This window comes from Monodon monoceros, unplaced genomic scaffold (assembly GCF_005190385.1).
Source record: "Monodon monoceros isolate NGI ecotype Baffin Bay Population unplaced genomic scaffold, NGI_Narwhal_1 Super_Scaffold_21, whole genome shotgun sequence".
In the NCBI taxonomy this organism is placed as follows: domain Eukaryota; kingdom Metazoa; phylum Chordata; class Mammalia; order Artiodactyla; family Monodontidae; genus Monodon; species Monodon monoceros.
In genome coordinates, this window is record NW_021703778.1 from 97,264,094 (window position 1) to 97,279,874 (window position 15,781).

Consider the following 15,781-nt stretch of genomic DNA (forward strand, 5'->3'; position numbering starts at 1 on the left):
AAGAGGCAATCACTAACGTGGAATGAAAACACTAATTTGCAATCATGTAGGCAGTCACTGTGTCCAAGGATGCCAAATGCTTTTAAATATAAGTCATCCAGTTTAGCAGATGGAAAACCAGCAAGAAATAAATCACTTATTTGGAATCTCTCCTGCACCAAATACAAGTGCAGTGGTATTATGACCAGTGTCCTGAAACTATTCTTCCTCTACAACAAAGGTCTTGCCTTTAGTCACGCAGTGCTTTTCAACTTCAGTCAGTACAGGGATTTGGCTTTCTCCCACAAGATGTTCCACAACATCTGGGTAGAGAGAAACAGATGAGGGTGGCTACCTTTGGGGGGGGGGGATGTTCTGTCTCTAACTCAGCCCTATCTACTTAGCATCAGGCTAGAATTTTCAGATGCTCATTGAAAACTTTTGCAGAAACGTCGCCAGTCATCTCAGACTCAATCAGCCAAAACAGAATCGACCTTTTTGCTTCTACCCTTTTTGCTTTCTCCCCTGTATTTCCATTTTAAGTTTTTGGCACCATTATTCACATTCTTGTCGAAACCAGCAATCCAAGGTACATGTAAGACTTCTCCATCACTGTGTGAATCTGAGGGGACTAGCCGTAGCAATCCTCTCTCCAAACATCCCTGGTATACGGTCTCCTCTACGTTTTCACAGACATAAGCTTAGTTCTGGCCTTCGTCATTTATTATGTCAACAATCACCGCCCCTTTCTAACAGATCTAGCCACCTTCAGGACTATTTCTGTTTATTCATTCAAGAGACCCTGGACGATCCTCACCTAGGTGCCCGGCACAACAAGGTGCTAGGGACACATCAGTGAGCAATCTCCATCCTGGAGCTTATATTCTGGTGGTGGATGTAAGTGAGAAGTAGAGGAACAAATAAAATATTAGCTGCTGTGCAGAAAATAAGAGAATTAACTTAGGGTGACTTAACTTAGGGAAGAGGATCTGGGAGGGCCTCTTTGAGGTGCGTGGCTGAACCCCAGCAAAGAAAAGGAGCAAGCTATAAAGAGCGGGGTGGAAAAGCATGCTGTGCTTTCAAAGACACAGAGGAAGGAAAGCACTTGGCCTGTTTAAGGAACCAGAGGACCACTGTGGCTAGAGTGCAGGGAGAGAGGAAGGGAACACAGCCAAGTGAAGGAGGAGGTACGGCTGTGGCCAGAGCATGAAAGGGCTTGGGGGCCAGTCTCCCATGGCCTCAGAGATATCTCTGCACTCAAAATCAGATCACAGACTGCCCCTTTTAAATCTGAGATTCTGTCTCCCTGTTACTGATGGGATAATGTTCAAGTTTCACCTGATGAAACTCAGTGCCCTTCCTGGTCTGGATGTTACTTGCCTTTCCAGCACTTTGCCCTGAAACAAGCCACATTCACATGTAACGTATATACTCTAGCTGTGCCTCTTTCCACACGTCTTCTTTCCTCAGCTGGAAAAGCTCCTTCTCTCTGTGACGACCGTCACTTCATCCTCTAAGACTCATCTTAAGTTTTACAGGAGGAGCCAATATGTTGCTCTCTGTTATTTCACAGGAAACTCTATACTGTGATCTTGTGATACTTTGTACATCTCTCCCACCATCCTGTGAACTCTTGAGAATGTGAGAGTCTGGATCTTACGTGTTGTGGCCGTCACAGTGTCTGAAACAGAACTGGCATTCAGTACATGTTTACTGAGGGAGGGTGGGAAGGAAGGAATAGGGAGGGAGGGAGGGAAAGAAGGACGAAGAAGTTTTGGCCAAATGCACTGGAATGGAATTCATGACATTCTGATTTCATCCAGTCTAAGGTTTAGTCTATTCTTTAAAATCAAATTAAAATCAAAAATCACTTATTGAATGACATTTACACATGATACATTAGCCCAGTTATTGGTAAATGATGCTTAATTATCAGAGAAATTCTGAGCAAAGAAATGCTACATGTCATAAAGGAACAAGCACTGGCTCTACTATTTGCTATCAGTTAAGACCTTGAGGTACTGAGCCCCCAAATTCCACTTTGAATATACATTATATGCAGTGTCTAATGGACAACAGAGAAGTGCCCACCTTACAAATGAAGAAAATAAGGTTGCTTTTTAAGAGCTGAACAAGTAAAAACTGGATTATCCATCTGTGGGAGGTAACTGTGGACTGAAACACCCAAAACTATTTTCAAGGTGACCAGCAAAAGGGAAAAGGGCATAAGCAAGTATCTAATGCCAAGTAGAGACAAGTGACATGGACATAACAATGAACAGATATGATAAACATTTTTGTCATGACAATGGAAAATTCTCTGATCTTCTCTGAGTGAATATACTAGCTTTCCGGTTTACACATCAGCTCCGTGTAAGTTTGCACTAAAGTGCAAGTTACCTCTGCACACTGACAAAGATGAATGTATGACCAGAAGGCTGAAGAACAGTCTCCCAACTGTGGTCACCTCACCATGGTTGCCATGCTGTATGACCTTAACTGGCCGCCAGCTGGCCTGCCCCAATCAGACCTCAACGACAGTTACCCCTCTTACGTTAAAACAAACGTTTAGGTCAAGGTCAGCGCAGGGAGTCCTTTCATCAGGATGACAACACAAGGCCAAGTGCATTCCATTCACGACCAGACATGGATTCAGAATGAAATGTACCTGACACAGCCCGGGCTCCTAAGTGACCTTCAGATGCCAGTGTCAGTCAAATAATTCTAAAGAGAAATTAAGCTCGAGTTATATTGCTATATTCATCTGGAATGCATTACTAAATGAAGACGTGAAATGGAGATAATTTTTTTTAACTTAGGAGCCAACTCTGTGGTGGATAACAGAGATGCCCTGAAGCAAGAGAAAGAATTAAAGTGGTGTCCATGAGTCCTAGAAGTCTGTGATGCTACAATCAACATTTCCAGTGCTAAAAATGTAAGGTCACGTCTACTTCCTATAAACATGTTCTTGTCCAGAGGAGAATATCGGAAAAGGTCTCGGTGAACCAATCTCTTATTCAAGTCACCATGAACATTCAACCCAACAAGGTTGGAGTGCCATGGGAAGAAGGTTTACAGTCCTGAGATGGTAACTGGAATAGCACATGGCTGGAATGAGTCTGATCCATATGGCAATCTGATGTGTACTACAACAGGACATGACTAAAAAGAAATGAATAAAGTCCAAGGTGCTGTTGACATTGTAAAAGCTCATATCCACAGTGCTATCTGTCATGGTGGTGAAACCAAGCATACTTGATTTTTACCAGGCTTATAAACAGTACCGTGGTTTAGGACAAGACTCTGCCACTATACCTGAAAAATTCCTTTCTATTTCAATGATTGCATCAAAAAAGTGACTCTCCTTGACAAAAGATTATAAACTTCCCTGCCGATATTTTTTTGGTTTTATTTTTTCATTTTTCATTTGCGTCAGCATCACAGTTTTCTGTGTGAATTTCAGAAATTCCATTCTAGAAGATCTAATACCTAAAGCCACTGAAGAATCCTTTTCTAATTTTGATGGTAGACCTTGCCAGCCACCCTCTGCCCCAAACTCAAATCAACTAGTGCAACATTGTCTGAGGTTTAATATTCACACTTAGGTATTCAGTTCTACTATTAAGCTTAAATATTAAAAACAGACAAGCTTATTTGAATACTCTGTGACTGTCATCTGACTCAGGATATGTTTAGTTTTATGTGGAATTTTAAATGTTTGTAATAAAGCAAAATTTTAAGCCCTTAACAAAGCTTTTTTCAGAGGAAAAATAATGTATGAAAGTTTCTTAAGTGCCTTTCAGTTCGGGACCTACGGGTCTTTTGCTGCGTCTCAGAATAAAATAACTTTGAGGCAACACCAACTAAAACCTGAAAGCAAGTGTGGTTTCAGAGTGTCTCCTGTTACACCCAAGCTAAATTCTACTGAAACCATCTATGAGAGATTGTATTACCACTCAGAAAATATTATCAGTGACATGTCAAAATGAAGATTTACATTTAACTGATGACCGAGAAAGGGGGAGCGTTGTCTTCATGCAAGACGCTGATTTCAAAAACATCAGAAGGTTTTTGGGTCTACTTTTCTAGGGCCTAAGAAAAATATATACAAGTAAAATTCCCTCTCTAAATGTCTTATTTCAAACTGAGCCAAAGGAAACCAAGTTGAAATCGCGTCATTTGAAAAAGAATAGAGGATTAAGGAACAGTGACATAACTGAGTGAAGAAGGAGAGTGTTTCTCCACAGAAGCATTCCTGCTAATGAAGAAGAAATGAGGGAATTAGGAGATCATTATTCGGAAAACTTCTAATGAAATAATGAATCTAGGCAAAGATCATTAGTGCCCACCAATATCATAGAGACACACCAGATATTATGCACCTCTTGACAGAGTACACAATAGCATCTGTGAAGTACTCTTCCCCCACTCAGATTAACTCTCTAGATCAAACTAACAGTTTGCAGGAACCACAGGGGACAGAAGAACGTAATAAAAACCCAGGCAACGCAAACAGCAAAATCTAAAATGTGGGAAATTCCACAGGATATTCTTCTTTTTTGAAGAAACTGGCTTCTTCAAAAAAAAATAATTATGAAAAAAAAACAAAAATAGAGGATAGAAACCTCTAGATCTAAAGAAACCCCTGAGAGGGGACTTCCCTGGTGGCGCAGTGGTTAAGAATCTGCCTGCCAATGCAGGGGACACGGGTTCGATCACTAGTCTGGGGAAATCCCACATGCCGCAGAGCAACTAAGCCCCTGTGCCACAACTACTGAGCCTGCGCTCTAGAGCCTGCACGCTGCAACTACTGAGCCCATGCACCATAACTACTGAAGCCCGCGAGCTCTAGGACCTGTGTGCTGCAACTACTGAGCCCATGTGCTGCAATTACTGAAGCCCGTGTGCTGCAACTACTGAAACCCACATGCCTAGAGCCCATGCTCCGAAACAAGAGAAGCCACCACAATGAGAAGCTCACGCACCTCAACGAATAGGAGCCCCCACTCACCGCAGCTAGAGAAAAGTCGGTGCGCAGCAACAAAGACCCAACGCAGCCAAAAAAAAAAAAAGAAAAAAAAAAAGAAAAAGAAACCCCTGAGAGATGGACACATCTAAGGCAATGCGTGAAATCTGTTTGGGTCCTCATTCAAACTAACTGTAAATGAATGGACGAATTTACAGACAATCAGTGATATTAGAACTACATACTTGATGACATTGAGAAATTATTGCAAATGTTTTTAAATGCATGCTGATGGCATTGGAGTTACGCTTAAAGTATCCATATCCTTTCGTGGTGTGTTACCATTTTAAAGGATGAATTATAAAATGTCTGAGAGTTGCTTCATAGTAATCTAATGGAAGGAGGGTGCTTTAGATGAAACAAGAGTGGATTAATGGTTTTGTAGCTAGGTACAGGGTACACGGGATTCACCGCGGCATTCTAATTTTGTATATGTTTGACATTTTTCACAATAAAAGCTGGAAAATTTTAAAGTTGGAAAAAAACGATGAATAAGACTTACCCTGCTGGATATCTTTCATTTCTAAATGCAAACTAGATATCAAGATTCCCACAGTTTGAGATCGTTTTCCATCCAATAACTTGATGATCTGGAATTTTAAAAAATTAACACAAGCTCAAACAACCAGGCAATCTTTCAGAAGCATACCAAAAACCTTCATAGTTTTAGACAGTCTGGTAAACTAAACTGATGCTACAGTCACTCTATTTTAATACTTTAATTTGAATGTAACTTATCCACAAGTACAGATATTTTAGAAAATAAAGGAAAAACACCACCCCAAATTCCACCAATCTAATATGAGCACTCAAATCTTTATTTTACTCTGATCTTTTTTATTCAAACACATCTTAACTAAGTTGTAATTGCAACACATGTACAAGTTTTTATCCAACTTTTCCACTTATCCTTGGCCTGTTTCCACGTTGGACTTCGTAAGTCAGTTCACAGCCTCCAGCCTCCCTGGCTGCAGTGCAGGATCATCTGCTGAGTGGTTTAGGGGAAATATCATTGAGATCTCGACTCCGCTGTTTACCAGTGATATGGCCTCGGAAAAGCGACTTAACCTCTAGGAATTCAACTTTTTCATGAAGTAGGGCTGACTGTACTTAGTTTGTACATTTATTCTAGAAATTAAATGGCATAATATAGGTAAAGCACCTAAAACAGTTCCTGACACAGACTTTTTATTTAAATAAAATTGCTCTAGTCAGGAGGGTTAGGTTGCTTTGTATTTGTGCTATGATTAATATAAATAATACTTTGTACATACAGATTTAATTTGAGATTATTTAGAAGTTGTCTTTTATAATAATGTATGTATACAGAAACTTTTATAATCCTTTTAGAAACTCCAAATACCTCACTGCCAATAATTTCAACCCCTATGAATATTCCATGGAGAGCTCATCACAGTTTTGTCTCTCTCTAAACCAAATCAGCCCCAAAGAATGTATTGCACAGTGGCCACTAAGGGGAAAAAAATTATCTTTTTTTTTCTCTCTTGTGGCAGGGCTACAAAAATCAATAGGAAATACGCACAAAACATCACCAAACCTTATGTTTTTAATGCACTTTTCTGGGTAAAATACAAACTAAAGAGCTATGCTTCCTCTCCCACCTATGTATACACAAACTTACCAAAAATGTAGTGAAGATTAAACAGTAACACCTACATTTATATTGATACTAACTAGCTGAGTTGCTTGCTGGTTGAACAATAAGGGATAACAGGAGCTTGCTCCAACCAAGACTGTCTGTTTGTCCAACTGTCTAATTACCTATTGATTGATGCTGAATCAATTATCGCCAGCCCTTTATCTTTCTCTGCTCAGCATGGCTACTCTTATCTTACTGTTAGGCCGAAAGTACAGTAAACACTAAGCTTTCATCAAGATAAATGGAAAATCTGATTTTCAGCCTAATGTGTTTAATCATTTCAACATTAGCCTTAAGGATAGATTCTTGGAGGATACAGAATTGCAGTTTTTAAAAGAAATAAAGAAGGTACTTGGTATTTTTATTTATTTTTTACACGAAAGCAAAGGAACAAGATATTATGTATATCAAATATCTTCTCAAAAGATGCAATTTCTAGCTTTTTCTTAGAGAACACAAATTTAAAGTGAAACGATTTTTAAAGTCCAATACAAAATTAAGAAAAACCTACCGAAGCTTCGTGTAAATATTCAGACATGCATTCGTTCATTAACAGATATCTGCTGTGCATCTGTTACATGCCTGGCACTGCTCTGGACTCATGCCCTTGACGTCATAAATTTTGTAGAATTTAATGATTTAAAATTGCTGAGAAGAACTAAAAAGGCGAATAAAACCATGACTTGAACTAACTGCAAAGCAAATTCAAAATAAGAAAAGCTTTGGGAATTGACTAGATTTATCCCTAAAAGACCAAGATAGTGACTGAGATACAAGCTTGGTCGTGGCATACACATCAATGTCAAGGAGACAGGCACAGGAATCAAATTTATGACAAGAGGACAACTGGGTTGCAAAAATGTCTTCAAACCAATATTCACCATGCTATCCAGTTAGGGTTCTGAAAACCCTGGGTAACACATTCTACCTACGGGAAAAACAAGGTTCAAATTCAAGGTTTTCTAATAGCTAATTAAAAGAAAGCAAGAGAGTAACCACAAGAGAACAGAGAGAGAGGGAGGGACTGAAATTGAGATTGAGGTTCTGTCTGTCATTGGATAAAAGCAAGCAGCCATCATCAAAAAGTCTACAAACAATAAATGCTGGAGAGGGTGTGAAGAAAAGCGAACCCTCTTACACTGCTGGTAGGAATGTAAATTGGTACAGCCACTATAGAGAACAGTATGGAGGTTCCTTAAAAAAAACCTAAAAATAGAACTACCATATGGCCCAGCAACCCCACTCCTGGGCATATATCTGGAGAAAACCATACCTCGAAAAGATACATACACCCCAATGTTCATTGCAGCACTATTCACAGTAGCCAAGACATGGAAGCAACCTAAGTGTCCACTGACAGAGGAATGGATGAAGAAGATGTGGTACATATACACAATGGAATATTACTCAGCCATAAAAAAGAATGAAACTCTACCATTTGCAGCAACATGGATGGACCTAGAGATTACCATACTAAGTGAAGTAAGACAGACAGAGAAAGACAACATATATCGCTTACATGTAGAATCTAAAATGATACAAATGAACTTATTTACAAAACAGACATGGACTCACAGACTTCGGAAACAAACTTATGGTCACCAAAGCGGAAAGCTTGGGGGGAGGGGTAAATTAGGAGCTTGGGATTAACATATACACACTACTATATATAAAATAGATAACCAACAGGGACCTACTGTATAGAACAGGGAACTCTACTCACTATTCCGTAATAACCTATATGGGAAAAGAATCTGAAAAAGAATGGATATATGTGTATGTATAACTGAATCACTTTGCTGTACACCTAATACTAACACAATATTGTAAATCAACTATACTCCAATTTAAAATAAAAATTTTAAAAATAAAAACAAGCAAATCCATCCCCACTTCATTGTTCAACCAGGCTGCCCTGTGGAAAGGATGTTACCATCCTTGCAATTCTGTTTAATAACCTGGCACGGCAAGTGTTTGGAAAGAAAGTGTCTGTTACCTTCGGCTGGACTGAAACCTTAAGAGTTTTCTGAAATGCGGTGCTCCTTCCTAAAAAGGGGGTAGGCAGTGCTCAAGTCAGAGCATTTGTATTCTCTTCCCTATTTGTGTCCAATTCTCTGTCTACCTCTAACTAGACCTTCAAAAGGAGTCTCTCTTCAATTGTGGAATAACACCAGGTTTCTCAAAACCAGCTAAAATGGTAGGAACACAATGGACACAGAATGGATATATGCCCTAAGCCCTCATCGTTTCTTATGTTTTCATGACTGAAAGGTTTAGTTTTTTTATTTTACTACAGTTAAAAAAAAAAAAAAAGAGAGACAGAGAGAGAGAGGAAGGAAAACATGAAATCTACCATATTAACAACATTTTAAATGTACAGTACATCACTGTTAGCTATATGTACACTGTTGTACAGCAGATGTCTAGAAGTTTTTCATCCTACATGATGGAAACTCTAGACCCCTTGAACAGCTATACTCCATTTCCTTCTCCCCCCAGCCCCTGGACTGCTTTCTGCTTCTACAAGTTTGACTGCTTTAGATACCTCAAGTAAACAGAATCATGCAGTATTTGTCCTTTTGTGACTGGCCAATTTCACTCAGAATAACATCTTCGAGGTTCATAGATGTTGTAGCATGTGATAGAATCTCCTTCCTAAGGCTAAATAATATTCCATTGTGTTTGTGTGTATATATATATGTGCGCATATACATATATACATATGTGTATATATGTATTCCGTTGTGTGTGTGTATATATATGTGCGTATTGTATGTGTGTGTGCATATATATAAATATAGCCATCAATGAACATTTAGCTTATTTCTACTTCTTAGCTACTGTGAACAATGCTGCAGTGAACAGGGGAGTGCAAATATCTCTCTGAGGTCTTGTTTTCAATTCTTTTGGATAAATACCTAGAAGTGGGTTGCTGGATAATGTGGTAGTTCTATTTTTCTAATTTCTCAGCATCTTTACCAACGCTTATTACATTTTTGTTTTTGATAACAGCCATCCTGCTAGGTGTGGTTTCGATTTGCATTTCCCTGATGTTAGTGATGTTGAACGTCCTTTCATATACCTGTTGGCCATTTGTAGGTCTTCTTTGGAGAAACGTCTATACATGTCCTTGCCCATTTTTTTTTTCCTTGCCCATTTTTAAATCAGGTTTATAAAAACTGAGTTGTAGGAGTTCCTTACATATTTTGAGATATTAACCCTTTATCAGACATACGGTTTGCAAATATTTTCTCCCATTCCATATATATCCTTTTCATTCTGTTGATTGTTTCTTTTGCTGTGTAGATGCTTCTTAATTTGATATAGTTCCACTCGTCTATTTTTGCTTTTGTTGCCTGTGGTTTGGTGTCATTTCCAGGAAATAACTAGCAAGACCAATGTTATGAAGCTTTTCTCGTGTTTTCTCACAGGAATTTTACACTTTCAGATCTTACATTTAAGTCTTGAATCTATTTTGAATTGATTTTTGTTTATGCTGAACGATAACCGTCCAATTTCATTCTTTTGCATTTGGATATCCAGTTTTCCCTGCACCATTTGTTGAAGAGACTATCCTCTCCCCATTTTGTAGTCTTGGCACTCTTGTTGATGATCATTTGACCACATTCATGTGGGTTTACTTCTGAGCTCTCTCCTCTGTTCTGTTGGTCTATGTCTGTCTTTATACCAGTACCATCCTGTTTTGCACACTGTGCAACAGGCATACCTCGGAGATACTGCAGGTTTGGTTCCAGATCACTGCAATAAAGTGAATATCACAATAAAGTGAGTCACACAGATTTTTTGCTTCCCAGTGCACATAAAAATTATGTTTACACTATGCTGTAGTCTAGTAAATGTGCAAGAGTATTATGTCTAAAAAAGCAATGTATATACCTTAATTAAAAATACTTTATTACTAAAAACTGCTATCACTTGAGCCCTTCAGCAGGTGGTAATATTTTTGTTGGTGGAGGGTCTTGCCTCAGTGTTGATGGCTTCTGACCAGTCATGGTGGTAGCTGCTGAAGACTGGGGTGGCTATGATAATTTCTTAAAATAAGACAGGAATAAAGTCTGCCACCTCCACTGACTCTTCCTTTCACAGACAACTTCTCTGCAGCCGGCAGTGCTGTCTGATAGCACTTTACCCAGAGTAGAACTTCTTTCAAAATTGGAGTCAATCCTCTCACACCACGCTGCTACTCTGGCAACTAAGTTTGTGTCATATTGTAAATCCTTCGTTGTCATTTCAACAGTCTTCACAGCATCTTCACCGGGAGTAGACTCCATCTCAAGAAACCACTTTCTTTGCTCATCCAGAAGAAGCAACTCCTCATCTGTTCAAGTTTTATCATGAGATTGCAGCGATTCAGTCACCTCTTCAGGCTTCATATCTAATTCTGGTTCTCCTGCAATTTCCACCACATCTGCAGTGATCTCCTCAAAGTCATCCATGAGGGTTGAAATCAACTTCTTACAAACTCCTACTCATGTTGATATTTTGACCTCTTAGCATGAGTCACCAATGTTCTTAATAGCATCTAGAACGGTGAATCCTTTCCAGAAGGTTTTCAATTGACTTTTCCCAGATCATCAGAGGAATCACTATGGCAGCTATAGCCTTACAAAATGTATTCCTTAAAGAATAAGACTTGAAAGTCAACATTACTCCTTGATGCATGGGTTGCAGAATGGATGTTGTGTTAGCAGGCCTGAAAACAACATGAATCTCATTGTACATTTCCATCGGCGCTCTTGGGTGACCAGGTGCACTGTCCATGAGCAGTAATATTTTGAAAGGAATCTTTTTCCTGAGCAGTAGGTCCCAAACGTGGGCTTAAAATATTCAGTTAAACAGATGTGCTGTGATCCAGGCTTTGTTGTTCCATTTATAGAGCACAGGAAGAGTAGAATTAGCACAATTCTTAAGGGCCCTAGGATTTCTGGAATGGTGAATAAGCACTGGCTTCAACTTCAAGTCACCAGATGCATTAGCCCCTAACAAGAGAGTCAGCCTGTCCTTTGAAGCTTTGAAGCCAGGCTTTGACGTCTCCTTCTCGAGCTATGAAAGTCCTAGATGGGATCTTCTTCCAACAGAAGGCTGTTTCAGCTACACTAGAAATCTGTTTAGTGTAGCCACCTTTATGAATCATCTTAGCTAGGTCTTCTGGATAACTTGCTACTTCACCTTGCACTTTTACGTTATAGAGATGGCTTCTTTCCTTAACCTTCATGAACCAACCCCTGCCAGCTTCAAACTCTTCTTCTGCAGCGTTCCCACCTCTCTCAGCCTTCATAGAATTGATGAGAGTTAGGGCCTCGCTCTGGATTACGCTTTGGCTTAAGGGAATGCTGCAGCAGATTTGATCTAGCTAGACCACGAAAACTTTCACCGTTTCACTTTCTTATCATCTGTGTGTTCACTGGAATAGCACTTTTAATTTCCTCCAAAAATTTTTCCTTTGCATTCGCAACTTGGCTAACTGGTGCAAAAGGCCTTAGCTTTGGGCATATCTCGGCTTTCGACATGCCTTCCTCAGTAAGCTTAATCATTTCTAGCTCCTGATTTAAAGTGAGAGATGTGTGAATCTTCCTCTCACTTGAACACTTAGAGGACACTGTGGGGTTCTTAATTGGCCTAATTTCAATACTGTTGAGTCTTAGGGAAGAGGGAGGTCTGAGGAGAGGGAGAGAGATGGGGGAATGGCTGGTTGGTGGAGCAGTCAGAATACACCCAACATTGATTCAGTTCCCCATCTTATATGGGCGTGGTTATGGTGTCCCAAAACAATGACAATAGTTACATCAAAGATCACCGGTCACAGATTACCGTAACAAATATAATAATAATGAAAAAGTTTGAAATATTGTGAGAATTACCAAAATTGGACATGAAATGAGTAATGCTGTTGGGGAAAATGGCACCAATAGACTTGCTCGACACAGGGTTGCCACAAACCTTCAATCTGTAAAAATTGCAGTATGTGCAAAGCACAACAGAACAAGGGTGCCTGTAGTGTGTAAAACTTCTAATTTAGGAAGTGGAGGACACTACCAAACAAATTACAAGAAAAAAAATCAGAAGTAAAAAAGGGATTAAAAAGCCCACAAAGAGCAGAATACATATTTTAAAATATTCTTAAGTCCAATATGCAAAGTGACTAAAACAAAACAAAACAAAACAAAACACGGAGGAAAACAACACATTAGACTTAATAAACAGACTCAGTGGGAGTTCAGCCAGCTAAAAAGTCCCGTCCAAGACTTCAGTATATATTCAGATCATTCCTGAGGTCACTTGAGGTTGTATTTCTATAGGATAGACTTATAGAAATGGTTCAAAGAGCATGTCCACTTTACATTCTGATAAATATTGTCAAATTGTTTCTAATAGGTGCCATCAATTTATACTCCTGCCAAGTATTTGAGAGTGACAGTTTTCCTGTTCCCTCACCCACTCTGAATATTATCAATTTTAAAAATGTTGGCCAGGGCTTCCCTGGTGGCGCAGTGGTTGAGAGTCCGCCTGCCGATGAAGGGGATACGGGTTCGTGCCCTGGTCCGGGAAGATCCCACGTGCTGCGGAGCGGCTGGGCCCGTGAGCCATGGCCGCTGAGCCTGCGCGTCCGGAGCCTGTGCTCCGCAACGGGAGAGGCCACAACAGTGAGAGGCCCGCGTACGGCAAAAAAAAAAAAAAAAAAAAATGTTGGCCAATATGATAGGTAAAATGTTTTTTCACTATTTGGCATTTTTAATCATTTAATAGTAAGGCTAACCATCTGATTACTGGTCACATGTTCTTGTGAACTGTCTTTGTATCCTTTTTGCTGTTTTCCAATGACTATCTATTGGGCTGGTTCAACGCAAAGAAATTTAAATAATGACATAGCTGAACAGCAGGAAGAGAGACTTACACAGAGATTGCTGTGGATAAGAGGCATTTTCTAAGGGAGGAAGGGGGAAGGGAACTACCTTTTACTGCGCCCCTACTAAGGTTTTATGCGCCTCTGCACACGAGCCAATCCAAATGGAGAGTTGTGAATTGGGGGCAGTGAACACCATGATATTGGGAACTTTTATTCCTTTAGTGGCCCCCTGTGGATTTCCAGAAAGGTAACATGACTATAGGCTCAGGAGTCCTGTAAAGTCAGTGCAGTCACCTCACTGCTAGGGCATTAAAGCAAGGGGCACAGAACTAGAAGCACACTTTGTTCTAACCCAATTCTCTTTTCTGATATTTATGATCAAATGTCATTCCTCCTTACCCAGATTTTTACCTATTATCTGAGGCATTTACCTTCACAGCAGAGTAGGTAGGAAGAAAACATAGAGGAAAAAAGACAAGATTGAGAAAACTGATGGAGAGAACAAACAAGGAAAAGAAAGAGGGAAGAAAAAGGTTTTTTTTTTTGTTTTTTTTTTAAGACGTTCAGTTAGTTATCAACCAATAATTATTACACTGCTTTTAAAATATTCTTTTAGAATCACGGTCAAGTTTCAAATAACCAGATGCAATTTATGGAGAACCTTCCACTAACTGAAATTTCCTCCTGTTTTTCTTTTATTGTCTCATACTCATTCTTGCTAAGCTAACTTCTAGGCAGATAAAGTCAACTTCAAAATTCCTCTCCGAAGAGAAAGAAAATATCAGAGGAAGATAAACTAATCTTGGGTATTCTTCCCAATTCACTAGCTTCTCTAAAATATCATGGGCTTGAAAGCAATCACAATCAACTATACCTTCCCTATTTGCATTACCGAACAGTGAAGACTGGCGATCGATCGTAATGATTATCTGGAAAACTTTTATAATCCTAAATTGCCTGAGGCTGTCAGATATTTAATAGCCTGCCTTTTTTATAGTAGGAACTTTTCTATTGAATACATTTAAAAAATAACCACAGGACTTTAAATACAAAAAAATGTTATGAAACATAACATATCAAATCATTTATTAACTAAAAATTTAATTAATCAGCATCAAACCATTCCTTAAGCATTCTGGTTGTTATTATCCTGTGTGGGGTTTTTTGGGGGTTTTTTTTTTTGGCGGTACGCGGGCCTCTCACTGTTGTGGCCTCTCCCGTTGCGGAGCACAGGCTCCGGACGCGCAGGCTCAGCGGCCATGGCTCACGGGCCCAGCCGCTCCGCAGCATGTGGGATCTTCCCGGACCGGGGCACGAACCCGCGTCCCCTGCATCGGCAGGCGGACTCTCAACCACTGCGCCACCAGGGAAGCCCTATCCTGTGTTATGGTAACAAATTTTTTAAAGTTGTCTGGCCCAAGTCAAAGGTTCCCAGCAATGTAACAATCTAAGTAGAAATACAAATAAAACTAAGAACCAGAGCCATAAATACAATGGTCCTGCCCTCTAGCTTTTAGCTTGAGCCTTCTGAGCTGTCATATTCCCTTGACCAGCTATGGAAAGTCACAGGCATCATCACCTGGTGACTGGTCGTTAAGAGAAAAATCAGGAGACCAGCCTTCTATTTCTAGGCCTGCCCTGTCATCCCACACCAATGCTGAGACACAGTCAGTCCAATTCAGCAACGCTCACGATATGCAAACTCCGATGTTGGTGCACTGCAGGGCTATAAAGGTTAAAAATAACATATATATATATACACAAACACATACACGTATGTATATATATGTACATATATATACATCCTTGTTCGATGGCAGTTCAAAGACCGGTTTATTTATATGAGAGAAACTCACATAAATAAGTCTGACATAAGGGAGCTATTTACAGGGATCAGCTAACATGAAGAGTTTCTAATTGTTCTTAGGTATATGATACCTAAAAAATGCCAGGACTCATTGAAAGTGGGGATTTTAAGTGAAATGGCTGTTTCGGGCAGAGTCTTCCTCTGGGTAACCTGAAAGCATTTCCAGAAGCGTTACACTCAGTGCCTTTTTCCTGAAACGAAAGTCCAGGGCTCACTTCTAGAAAACCTCTCCACGAGGGAGAGTTGAGAGATGAGAAGCTCTACAGACCAGAACCTGCAACCAACACTGTAACCTAAGCTCCCCTTACCCACGCAGAAAGGGCTCCTTCCATGCCACGTGGCCAACTGGGGCCACTGGGGGTGAAGGTTCTGCATTAGGCA

General features: G+C 39.8%; 1 protein-coding gene across 3 annotated transcripts in view; it reads right to left on the reverse strand.

Moving 5' to 3' along the window:
• Positions 1 to 15,781, reverse strand: part of FMN1 (formin 1) — a 406,441-nt gene that overhangs the window by 175,059 nt on the left and 215,601 nt on the right. For all 3 annotated transcript variants that reach the window (XM_029237537.1, XM_029237536.1, XM_029237538.1), the window contains one exon: positions 5,508 to 5,595. In XM_029237537.1, coding sequence (XP_029093370.1) covers positions 5,508 to 5,595 — 88 coding nt within the window. The remainder of the gene's footprint in view (positions 1 to 5,507; positions 5,596 to 15,781) is intronic.